The sequence below is a fragment of the Salpingoeca rosetta genome, assembly GCF_000188695.1.
Source record: "Salpingoeca rosetta unplaced genomic scaffold supercont1.12, whole genome shotgun sequence".
Taxonomy (NCBI): Eukaryota; class Choanoflagellata; order Craspedida; family Salpingoecidae; genus Salpingoeca; species Salpingoeca rosetta.
Window position 1 is genome coordinate 1,657,143 of NW_004754922.1, and position 12,221 is coordinate 1,669,363.

Below are 12,221 nucleotides of genomic sequence, written 5' to 3' on the forward strand. Positions count from 1 at the left end.
AACAACGAGTGTGTGTGTGTGTGTGTGTGTGTGTGTGTGTGTGTGTGTGTGTGTGTGTGTGTGTGTGTGTGTGTGAAGGAGGGAGGGCAGTGCAAGCATCTCTGCTTGCCCATTGTTCCCTCTTGTTGTCGCGTTGCCTTAAGCATCCACGCTGTGCTCACAAACACACACACACACTCTCTCTCTCTCCCTCTCTCTCTCCTCCCGTCCCCTTGTTCTTTCTTTGCAGCAAGCCCACTATGAGGAGCGTGGCGAAGCGTATGAGGAGGATGACACTGGACCCAGGCGCGGCGGCGTTGAATGCGCTTCTCAATGATCACAACGATGATTGATAATGTGTCGACGTGTCATGCATGTCATGTCTTCTTCTTGAACCACGAACCAGCACCACCTTTCTGACCTTCTTCTGCATACGTACCTTTGTCTGTCGTGTCGCCGTTAGTACAATGTAAACATCATGAAATGTAGCGAATGCTCAAACCAAAAAAGGCACGCAGCCAACCAACAACCAAAAGCAACACACCCCACCCACTCCTGCTTTCATCCCATCATCACACATCACACATCCCCTTATCTCCCTCTCCTCACTCCCTCTCTCTTGCTTGTCTTCGTCGGCAAGAGCAGCGGTGGCAACGCACACACGCGGGCGATCCAAGGCGCTGACACACACCCACACACACACACACAGCATCAGATCACATCACACACGGCCAACACACTCGCGCGTGCAACTGCCAAACATTACGGCGTCCCAGCTTTTTTTGTGGGTTGTGCTTGATCTCCAACACTCAAACACACACACACACACACACACCCGACGCACGCAGACGCAAACACACGAGCCAGCCAGCAGCTGCCAATCAATCAGCCCTTGCTTGCCACTTGATTGTTCTGAGGCGGCTCGCGCATTTACATTCAGCACGCAGCTCGTGTACCGTCACAGCGCCTGCCTTCACCTCCTGCTTGTCTGCGTGACTGCTGAGAGGACTCACAGCACTGTCGCTGCACATACGCACGTATGATGGGTATGTGGGGCAGCAGCCGTGCCATCAAGTTTGAGGCACGGGTCTGCATTCGAGCATTACACGCCCTCCCCTACCACAACGGTGTGTGTGTGTGTGTGTGTGTGTGTGTGTGTGTGTGTGTGTGTGTGCGTCTGCCTCTCTCCTGCTTCTCTCGCTCTCAGCGTCTTTGTGTGTGCAGCGCCAGTCAACCAAGCGCCTGGGTTGTGGAGGCATCAAGTGATCGCCTTTTAACAACTGCCCTCACGCGCTCTCGTTGCCCCCTTTTCTTGTGCTCCCGTTGCCGTGTCGCCGCTGCAGCCGTGGTATTCTGCAGGGTAAAACACAAGGGCACTCCGTACTTGACATCGAGGTGTGTGTGTTTGTGTGTGTGTGTGTGTGTGTGTGTGTGTGTGTGCGATAACTGCGGGTCGCTACACTGCGCTGACCCGCGTCTGCTTGACGTTGGCCCTGCACGCGTCAACCCACTCGTCGCTACGCTGCCTCCTCTCCTTTTGCCTGCTCTCGTGTTGTTGTTCGTTCTCCGCAGCCCCCCCCCCCGCCTTGTCTTTGTCCCCACTCACTTCTGTGCTTGTGTTCGGGGTTCACCAGAGCATCTGCGAGGTTCAACATGGTGAGGTGGGATGAGACTATATCGTTCCCGGTCAAGACCAAGGTCAAGAAGAGCGGTACCGTTGCCCGAGACGACGTCACCATAACCGTCTTTCGCGAGGCAAAAGGCGGGCGAAACTCCAAACAGGTGCGTCTGTGCGTCTCTGTGTGTGTGTGTGTGTGTGTGTGTGTGTGTGTGTGTGTGTGTGTGTGTGTGTGTGTGTGTGTGTGTGTGTGTGTGCGTTCACTGATGACGACATACACGTCTTCGCAACCCCCCTCCCTTCTTTCCTGCTGATCCACTGCAGACGGCAGCTCGTCGTCATCCCGGCCCGTCTCAGAACGTAAGAAACAGCCATCATCATCATCATTATTTGACATGCAATGCATGCACTGCATCACTTGAATTGCCGCCTGTGGTGCCTCGTGTGTGCCAGCAATCGCACGTCGTCGTGTTGTCCTCAATTCGTCTCTTGCTGCCCTTCGCGTTTCCCCATGCTCAACTGTCTCACCTCGTCACCACGCTGCCCTCAACAAATGATCTGTTCCTGCCATCCCTGTCATCATCGCCATCACTGCCAGTGGGCGACCCAAGCGACGACCTGTCAGCGCTATTCGCCACCACCGCCGCCACCCCGCTCTCCCAGCAGGAGCACGCCATGAACTCGTGATGTTTGCCGTCGCTACTGTTGAGCACTGAGGATTTGGGGGAAGAGATCAGGTGGGCGGGGGCAGGAGGATGACATATCATCAGTGCGTGACGCTGGTATTGGTCTCTTCTGTGGAGTGAGGCTGTGGAGTTGAGGATGTGGAGACAATTTTCTTTCTATGCACGTGTTAACTTGCCCCTTGCTAATGTTCTACTCGTTTCTATTTGAAGACCAAATGTTCATAACTGCTGCTGTTGATGCTGTTGATGATGCGATGGGTGCTGTTGCGATTGGTGTTGGTGGCTGGACTCGCAAACGTAGTCTCAATCGAATACATCTAAGCGAACCAGACATCAGTGGTGCATGTGTGTGTGTGTTTGTGTGTGACCTCAGCCGCAGTTGGTCGCGCTTGCGCGTGTTGGAGGTTTCAATGTGGACTGGACAGAAGATCACAAACGTCAAATGCAGCCAGACACGGAACCAACGCCCAACGCAGGCGGAATGCCTGAGCGATGGCACGGCCATGAGATACATATCCCCACAGAAGAACAGAAGGAGAGATGATGTGTTGCAAGTCAAACAAATAACAAGACCTTTTGTAGGGCAGTTGACGCGTCACATTGGTAGGGCACGTGGCGTTAGGAGGCGGAGTTGCCGTGCTTCTTCTTGGCCAGACGCAGAAGCTTGATTGCCTTTCCTACCTTGACGCCGGCCTCGATGAGCATCTGCTTGGTTAGGTCGCCGTCAGTCGCTGCCTCTACCAAGTCCTCCAGCGTATCGATGCCGTGCTCTACCAGGGCGGACTCGACGTGCGGCAGCAGCGAGTGGCGGTTGAGCCATTGAATCAACTCGGGCTCAAATGAGCTTGAGGACGAGGGAGACAACGGGGTGGCAGTTGGTGGTGTAACAGGGGTGATAGCGGTGGAGATCGAGGACGAAGATGACTGCACGGCAGACAAGTTAGAGGGGTGGAGTGAGACACAGCACGCGTGCCAAGTGGAAGGCGTGGGTCATGGGTGCATGGGTGCATGTGTGCACGAACACACACACACACACATGCACAAAAAACTATACCTGCGAGGAACTAGATGCAGTTGTTGGTCCCTGCGCTGCTTGCTGCTTGCTCCTGGCAGAGACGACGACCTGGCGCACCTTCTCCGCAATGTCGCGCAGCTGCGACGTGCGGTCCACAGTGGCATCCATCGCAACCACGGCGTCAATGTCAAACAGCGATAGCACCACTTCACGCACGCTTTTGTGCTGCTGGGGTGGTGGCAGGTGCAGTACCTGTGATAAGAACTGGTCGAGCTCTGCCGCCGTGTTCTTGCTCACAACATCCGGCAACTTCGTTGCCAGCCGCTTCAGGCGGTCAAACGAGTCGTACTCGCTCACTTCCGCCGCGCTCATAACATGGTGGTTGCTGTCGTGCCAGCCACTGCCAACGAAGAGCGGGACGATGCGGCGAAGGCGGATGTTGTCTGGATGCTGGCGAGCAAGCTGCTGCAGCTCCAGCATGGCCATCCACTCCAACAGCACGTTATCGCACGTGTCAGTGTGGCCGAGCGAGCGCATCTGATGGATGGCACCGACGGAGACGACGGGGCAGGCGACAGTACTGTTGTGCAGGGCTGTCATGCACGCGTGCTTGAAGTTGACGCCTGTCTCCAAGTTGTTGGCGTCCACAAAGGTCACCAGTCCGTGCTGGTCCAACTTAGGGTACAATGTCATCACCAGGCCTCGGTTGCCGCGTTGCCTGTGACGTGGTGGTGAATATCGAAATGAGAAAGGAAGAGAGGGGCAAGGAAAGACACACAGTTCGCACCGTACACACATACACACACACACACACAAGTCTCACCGGTAGCTGATGAAGGCATCGTATTTGTCCTGCTGACCCATAACTGGCAAGAGTGGACCATACTTGGCGACCAGATCCCCTGGTGACAGCAGGTGTGAGCGGCCAACGCGAAGCGCTTTCTTGTTCATGTGGTGGGTGTGCACGTCCTCGAAGAACAGCAGTCTCGTGTCATTCAATGGCAGCAGCAAGGTGGCCTTGAGCTCGGGGTAGCGCTGCGTGACAGCTGTTGTGATGGTGTCGTGCAGCATGTGCAGCAGTGTGCGAGGACGTGCAGTCATGATCTTGATCTTGATGCCACCAACAGCCGGCACGAGCTGCATCTCGATCTCAGCAGCATCCATGAAGATCACGGCGTCTGTGCGGCTCAACATGGGCGGTTCCGTTGCACCGTGCTGCATGTGTGCCATCACGCATGCCAGCACCATCGGGAACAGGCCCTCTGGCAGGAAAGAGGCTTGCTGCGTGTCTGCAATCTTGACGCTCACACCGCTCTTGAGCTCCCTCAGGCTGAAGGCGACATACGCGGTCTTTTCTTCATATCCAACATATGGATTGGCCTGCTGTGCTGCTGCCGTGCTCAGCGTGACCGACGAGGACGCCTGTTCATCCTCCAGCGTCATCGGCAGGATGGCTGGGACGAGGTACTGTTGGTGGTGGTGGTGTTGCTGTTGAGGGCTGGACAGCAGCACCATTGGCGCCGTGTACTGGATACACAACCCGTACTCCATCATGAGTTGGAGAAAGGGCTCAACCATGCCACCTTCCAAGTCCCTCCACAGCACATCAAGTAGACGGCGGTGCAGGATGCCGCAGTCAACCAGGTCATCCCACAGCTGCGCGCCAATGGCCCTTGCCTCGCCATCACGCACGTCGTGGTGCAGGTCAAAGTTACGGATGACGCGGGTCATTGTGTCCACCGCCCACGGCGGACTCAGGATCACATAGTCTTCCATGCCTGGCACACTGTCGTAGTACAGCACCATGGAGTACAAGTGCAGGAACTGAAGGCAGGCTCTCGTCTCCTGACGTGTACGCAGCCCACATGTGCGTGCAATATCCACGACCTCGTCAAACGTGAGCAGTGGTCGCTTCTCGTTGCGGGCAATGGCGTTGAGCTTGTCGTAGAGGTGGAGGTACGGCACAGCCACCTCCTGGCTCACGTACTCCTGCGCCAGTGCTGTGGAGGAGATGGTTTGGCGCAGGTCCTGGATCATGGGATCATGGATGGACTGGGTGTTGTCGACGGGCCAGAACCACAGACCATGCTTTTCGTTGTGGATGACGCCAGGGAAAGCGGGGTTGTGGCGCAGGCGGCTGTAGATGCCACGCGAGATGTTCTCGTGCTGTTTCCGCTGACTAACCACATCAGCGAAGGTGCCGACGATGAGGACGGGTGCGCCCTTGGCGTGGAGGTGGAGGGAGGAGAGCCAGTGCTCCATAAACTCCCACGATTCAGCCCGCTTGCTCTTGTCTTGGTGCAGCAGATCCTCCATTGAGAACACCAGCAGGTACACCGCGTACCTGGTGGGTGGGATGCGGGTGTATGGAAGGAAGGTGTGGGTGGGTGAGTCGGGTGAGGAGGGGCTGGGAGGAGTGGAAGTGGGGTGAAGGGAAACATGCAAGCATACTGACGCACACACACACACAGTGACTCACTTGGTGAGGAAGAAAGGGTGGAAGATGTAGAAGGTAGACTGGCCGCCCAGGTCAAAGATCTTGAACGTGACCCGCGCTTTGCCCTCGCCCATGACCGCGTCCACGTTGAACTCCTTGATGGCTTTCTCCATTTCCTCCGTCGACATGCCGGTCGTGGCGGTGGCGGTGGCGGTGTTATCACGGGCAGCAGCATCACTTTGGCTCGAAGGGTTCAGGGTGGCATGCTTCTTGGATGCAGATGCTGAGTCATGAGATGCCTTGGTGGGTTTGGGGACAGTCGATGGCGACGTGTGTGAGGATGGACGTGGCCGCGTCTCCTTTGCATTCTGTAACTGCTTCTGCTTCAGCTTGGCAGCCGCTGCCTTCTGTGCCTTATCAGATTCCTGCTGTCGCTGCTGCTGTTGGTGTTGGGCGATGCGGCTCTCCATGTCCTCTTTCGCCTTCATCATCGCCTGCTTCATTTGTAAGTCCACGCCGGATTCCTGCGCCAGCGCCGTGCCGCAGAGGCTGCGCATCAGCTCCGAGATCTCCGCATCCAGCTCCTGCAAAGGTTGTGTGTGTGTGTGTGTGTTTGTGTGTGTGTGTGTGTGTGTGTGTGTGTGTGTGTGTGTGTGTGTGTGTGTGTGTGTGTGTGTGTGTGTGTGTGTGTGAGTGAGGGGATGATCGTGTCAACCACCACCTCTTTTCACACCCAGGCGTCGCACACATCACATGCTCGCACCAGACAAGGGTACACACCTGCCAGTCGTGAACGTCCATGGACTCGACGATAACGGCGAGGTCAGTTGTGGCGGCGCCATGCGTGGAGTGCTCGTGTTTGTTGAACATGTGACCCATGAGCGAGTGGAACGTGGAAGTCTTGCCGGCGCGCCCCTGACCGATGAAGATGAGCTTGGCCCTGCCCGCCATAGTCGCGTTGAAGCGCGCAATGATCTCTCGCATGCGCTGCTGGAGACGCTCCCTGCGCGCCTGCTCGGGCTGCTGCTGCTGGTGGCGGTGGTGACGGTTGTGTGAGACATCATGATTATGCTTGATACGAGACCACGGAGAGCGTGATGAAGGAATGGCATGGGTGACGTGATGCATTTGCTTGTGCGTCGCTGGCAAGCACTTGTCAAATCACTCACGTCTTGCGCTGCTTGTTCTTCTTGCTTCGGTCCGGCGGCAGGAGTGGGCGCAGGTGGCTCTTGTTTTGGCTGCTGTTGCTGTTGTGGTTGCTCCGAAGGCTTGCCGCCTGGCTTCAGCCCTTGGATGCTGGTGATGGCAGTATGACCGCTGGCTTGTGCCACATCATAGGGCGTCTCTCCCTGCGTGTGTTGAAAAGGTAAAACGCATGAGTTGAGGAAGGAGGGAAGCAGGGAGAGGGGAAGGACACAGCGCAAAGCAAAGAAGCAGTTGTGTCACGTCTTCAGAAACAGCAACACGACGCGAAGCACACCTTCTTGTTCTTGACGGCAGTGTCTGCGCCCTTCTTCAGGAGTAGCTCCACGACGGCGGGCTGGTTGTGCCTGCAGGCAACGTGCAGTGGCGTGTCGCCCTGTGGATGGGTGGGGGCAGCAAGGGGCATGGCATGTGTGGTGAGGATCTGTTTGAAACGAACACACGGCCGGTGCAACCATGAGCGAGCGCCGTCACACACAAGCACAGCACACACACACACACACACACACACACACACACACATATATGACCTGTTGGTTGATGTCTGTATTGTCCTGCTCGATGAGGGACGTGACAGCGGGAGCGTCGCCATCCCTGCAGGCGGCAAACAGTTGCTCATGCTGCCGCTTCTTCTCCGCGCGTGCTTCGTTAAAGGCGGTCTCGCCCTCATCGTCGCCACTCCTGTGATCTCACGCGACATTGGACGCAAGCACCACGCAGCGTGTGTGTGTGTGTGTGAGGTGAAGGCTAAAGCAGGGAGCAAACGACTAGAGTGGAAGCACATGTTGACTGACCAACTCCCTGTGTTGAGTTTTCGGTCGACGGGCAGCGCGGCACCAAAGGCGCGGGCGGTGGCGGTGGAGTTCTTCTCGATGCTGAACGAGGACACGTGGTGGTAGCGTGTGGTTGGGAACAAGCAGCAAGTGCGGTGTGTGCGTCAGGAGGGTTGGTGGTTAGGGTTGTGGAGAAATGCAAGCAAGCAGAGAGGAACACACAGTGTGGCGTGCACTCAAAGAGTGGTGATTGGTCACACAAATCCACAACAGGACACAGGCGTTCATGAGGCAGGCGCAACGCAATCGACGTACTCAAGCCGAGACAGCGTGCGGTTTTGGTCCAGTGCGGCACCCAGCGCCGCACCGCCAACCGGGGTGATGGAGTTGTTATCCAAGCTGCAAGTGGCAAGAAATGCATGTTGGAAGAGCAGGGGAACGGGTGGGCAAGCAACAATTGTCAGTGTCATGGATGAAAGTGGGTTGCAGATGGATCACGTGCACGTGTACTCGCTCGCACATCAGGTCCTACGACATTGAAGTCACAATGGCGGAAGCAAAGGGGGCAAATGCAAATTGCACAGGATGTCGCCCTATCCGCGTCGCTCCGCCCTCGACACAACACCTATGTATCCATAAACCTGGTCGCTTTGTAACACTTCGGGAAGTGAGGTATGCTCATGCCATGATAAGGCTACCATCGGAGAAATTCTTCGCCAACGCCACAGCGCCTCATCGCGGATGGAATTGTTGTACAGGCTGTCAAGACGGTATGGTGGATGCCACACAGGGCGATGATGCCACATGGATGAGGAAGAGTGAGTGCGTGCGTGATGATGATTGTTGTGGGTGGCAACACAGTCATCAACCACACATGTGCACGTGGTTAGGTGCAACGGCAGTGACGCAGCCCACATGTGTGTGTGCGTGTACACACTCACTAGAGTTCTTTGAGGGCCGTGTTGTGCTTCAACATCTCCGCCAACGCCACGGCGCCCTCAGGACCGATGGAATTGCCATACAGGCTGTCAAGAGGTATGATGCCACACAGGGCGATGATGCCACATGGGTGAGGAAGAGTGCGTGCGTGAGTGCGTGATGATGATTGCTGTGGGTGGCAACACAGTCGTTGAACCCCACCCCATCAACCACACATGTGCAAGTGATAAGGTGCAACCGCAGTGACGCAGCATACATGTGTGTGTGTGTGTGCGTGTCCACACTCACTTGAGTTCTTCGAGGGCCGTGTTGTGCTTCAGCATCTCCGCCAACGCCACAGCGCCCTCAGGGCCGATAGAGTTGCCTGCCAGGCTGTGCAGACACACACGAAACGCGGGGAGCGAAGGTGAACAGACGTCCAAACATGCGCCAGCAGGAGAGGAGAAAGGGGTGCAACACGCAACACCGCCACCCCAATCAACCATGCATGTCACACGATGCAGATTCATCATCACCACGCACTAGAGTCGTTTGAGGCAGGTGTTGTCCTTGAGCGCCTCTGCCACCGCACGCGCCCCAATGACGCCGAGGCCATCACCACCCAAGCTGTAATTCCAAATGGTGTGTGTCATGAAATGAGCAAGAAGACTGAGGATCGAGAGAGCAAAAACATGAGGGTGCCAGTCACAACCTGCCACAACCACACATAGTGTGTCCAGGCGGTGCGAGGGGACAGGACACGCACATGTGAACACCCAACAGCAAGCTACACCACGCTCATTGCAACACGAGGACAATCGAAGCAGAGAGAGAGGGGGGAGAATCAGCACAAGCACAACCACAAGAGTCCTTGTGTCCAACACATGCATGTTCCAACATGTCGTTTTGGTTGCTTTTGCACTCACCTCACATAGTCCCCACACGTGTTGTTGGCGATGGCCCTGATCTCTTCCTTCACCCCATCCTTCACCTTCGTCTGCGCCAGCAACGCCTCCACCTCCCTCCTCGCTCTCTTCTCTTCGCCGAACATGGCGGCGCGTCGTCTTTTCTCCTTGTGGCTTGTTGTGACGTGTTTGTGAGCGGCTGGCTGGAAGAAGACGACGACAAAATGGACGACAACAACTCAACGCGCTGCTTTGTTTTCCTTTGTGTTGTGTGTTGTTGTTGTTTGGCGACTCAGCCATTGGACGATTCGCAAAACCTTACAGAGGTTATCCGCAAAGCAGCGCTTCCGTGGAAGATGTTCGTCAACAATCTCTTCGAGCCCTCGTTGTCGACAGGAACACAACAAACAAACAGGATGAAGTGCGTCCAGCCAGCCAGCCGGCAAAAACTCGCTTGTCGCGCCGAAAGGAACAACAGCCGCGCCCTCCTCGCTTCTTTGGTCTTGCCTGGTTGGCACAACACACCAATGTCTGTAGCCACATCAACACCACAAACATCACCGCCGCTCCACCATCACCACCGTCAAGCGGGTCTCATCATTTTCATCGAGCCATTTCCTGAGGAAAGAACAGGTCAGCCACACAACCCACAAACAACGCCCCCAGCCCAACACACATCAACACACACACATCCACACACACAGCAGTGCCCATACGCAACAGGAAGCCAAGCCAACCAAACAACAGCCAACCCCTCTGCACATCAAACAACACCCTCCAGTTACAAGCCAAAATCAAACCACACACAGCAGCAGCAGCAGCACACATCCACCAAACACACCAAGAACGTGTTCAGCCGTACACAGCGCCATACAATGAAAAGAACAGGCAAGCACAAGAAGGGCGTGACATAAGCAAGCAAGCAAGCAGGCAGGCGAGAGGGAGAGTGAAGGAAGGGAAGAACAGAACAGAAGAAGAGAAGAGAAGAAGAGGGAAGAGAGCAAGAAACGGAAACAAGAGGAATGCGACAGAGGAACCGACAGACATTCAGCCATTCGTTCAACTGGTGCACAAGTTGACACGACACATCACAACATGGCGACTATGCGGACGAGCTAAGTGCCTCAACAGCGCGCTGCACGCGGCGTGCACCTCCGGGGTCCTGCGTCAACTGCCCCAACACACCGTGGGCAGGCGAATCCTGCATGTTCTACGAGAGGAAACGACACGAGGGCGTGAGAATGAGGAGAGGAAGGAGGAGGAAGGAGGAGGGAGGAAGAGGGGGATGGGAAAGTACACGAAGTACACGACAGTCGCTTATATTCGAGGCAGCAAACACCCACACACCCACATCACATCAATCACACACAACACAACCCACGCACCATGAGGCTGTGTACATGCCCTGGCAGTGGGCCTTTCGACGGCGGCCGCGGGGGTGCCAACACCTGCACAAACAAACGCCCGCACAATCTTCACCGGGCTCTCAGGCGCGGTCACGCGTGGATCTCGCCTACAGAAGCAACAACAAAAGGAAGGAGAGGGAGGTACAGGAAGCAATGGGGGAGGGGACGTGGGTCAGTCGGGAACAAGAACGACAGGCGGCAGAGCACACCACCGACACATGCAGCACGACCAGGCCATGCACACACACACATAGACACACACACACACACACACACACACACACACACACACAAACACACACAAAACACAGTCGTAGCGCTCACGCTTGGGGGACCTCGACGAGGTATGTGAAGATGTTTGTTGTTTCATCGTCTTCTTCTGTGAGGAGCCGCCCGTCAAGATGATGCGTCATCTTCTTTGTTGTACAATGGTTGGTGGAGGATGGGTGGATGAGGTAGTGAAGAAGCAACGACGAGGAGGTGACAAGAGCAGCAAACCACCGCAGCAGGAGGACGACGAAGGAGTGTAGTACTGCATACCACCCCATCACCACACACACACGCACACACACACACACACACACACACACACACACACACACACACACACACACACACACACACACAGCCCCAGCGTCTCACCTCGTGCCTTCTTTTCTCACACATTTGTGTGTGCGTGTATCGCCCTGCTCGTGTCATGAGGGCTTGGGAACAGAACGGCCACCGTCCTGTGCAAATCACATGCATGTGCACATGCGCAAGCACAAAGAACCAAATTAGCACGAATCACACCACGCAGTGAGCCAGCATGGCAGAAACAAACCACATCCACCTCCTTTGTCACATTCACATCACCCACATCACCACCTGTGCACGCACATTCCAAACACAGATACACACCACCACCACCACCCCCACCACAAGCATCACACCTGCACATGCGTGTGCGTACGCAAGTCCACATCCACCACAAATCAATCACCACCATCATCATCATTCATCGTCATGCGAGGGAACGGCACATCGACGCACATTACACCCCCTGTACGTGTGCGTGTGGGGAAAGAAGTGAGTTGGACAGAAACAGGCTGTCAACTACAACAAAAACCCATTTGTCTCCACCAACAGACACAAAGACATGCAAACCTACACATCACAAATCACACACCCCCGCGCGTGCGTGATGTTTGATACCCAACACATTGAAAGTCAACTCACGTCAGCGCCCACCACCATGTCATTTTACTCTTCACTCTTGTTGCAGTCGCTGCTGTTTGGTGT

The 12,221-nt window shown here is 55.7% G+C and overlaps 4 protein-coding genes across 4 annotated transcripts in view; 2 read left to right on the forward strand and 2 right to left on the reverse strand.

The window, feature by feature from the left end:
- PTSG_05441 (DnaJ-lik protein) overlaps positions 1 to 462 on the forward strand; it is a 3,619-nt gene extending 3,157 nt beyond the window's left edge. The window contains exon 7 of the mRNA XM_004993958.1: positions 230 to 462. Coding sequence (XP_004994015.1) covers positions 230 to 316 — 87 coding nt within the window. The 3' untranslated portion in view covers positions 317 to 462. The remainder of the gene's footprint in view (positions 1 to 229) is intronic.
- Positions 463 to 473: 11 nt separating this feature from the next.
- On the forward strand, positions 474 to 2,284 carry PTSG_05442 (uncharacterized protein; the record flags this gene model as incomplete). The annotated part of the gene is made up of 5 exons (XM_004993959.1): positions 474 to 1,106; positions 1,323 to 1,374; positions 1,614 to 1,761; positions 1,922 to 1,957; positions 2,051 to 2,284. The coding sequence occupies exons 1-5, from the start codon at positions 1,019 to 1,021 to the stop codon at positions 2,282 to 2,284; spliced, it is 558 nt and encodes a 185-aa protein (XP_004994016.1). The 5' UTR covers positions 474 to 1,018.
- Positions 2,285 to 2,542: 258 nt separating this feature from the next.
- On the reverse strand, positions 2,543 to 9,789 carry PTSG_12317 (uncharacterized protein). Its single transcript, XM_004993960.1, has 14 exons — positions 9,556 to 9,789; positions 9,173 to 9,256; positions 8,939 to 9,022; positions 8,653 to 8,736; positions 8,027 to 8,110; positions 7,733 to 7,813; positions 7,460 to 7,619; positions 7,216 to 7,314; positions 6,905 to 7,084; positions 6,516 to 6,764; positions 5,778 to 6,319; positions 4,122 to 5,642; positions 3,338 to 4,016; positions 2,543 to 3,207 (listed from the first exon to the last, which is right to left on the reverse strand). Exons 1-14 carry the CDS (start codon positions 9,678 to 9,680, stop codon positions 2,902 to 2,904), a joined length of 4,278 nt encoding a protein of 1,425 aa, XP_004994017.1. The 5' UTR covers positions 9,681 to 9,789; the 3' UTR covers positions 2,543 to 2,901.
- A 302-nt stretch (positions 9,790 to 10,091) lies between these two features.
- On the reverse strand, positions 10,092 to 11,353 carry PTSG_05445 (uncharacterized protein; the record flags this gene model as incomplete). The annotated part of the gene is made up of 5 exons (XM_004993961.1): positions 10,092 to 10,152; positions 10,647 to 10,744; positions 10,920 to 10,982; positions 11,014 to 11,047; positions 11,265 to 11,353. 5 exons carry the CDS (start codon positions 11,351 to 11,353, stop codon positions 10,092 to 10,094), a joined length of 345 nt encoding a protein of 114 aa, XP_004994018.1.
- Positions 11,354 to 12,221: the final 868 nt, after the last annotated feature.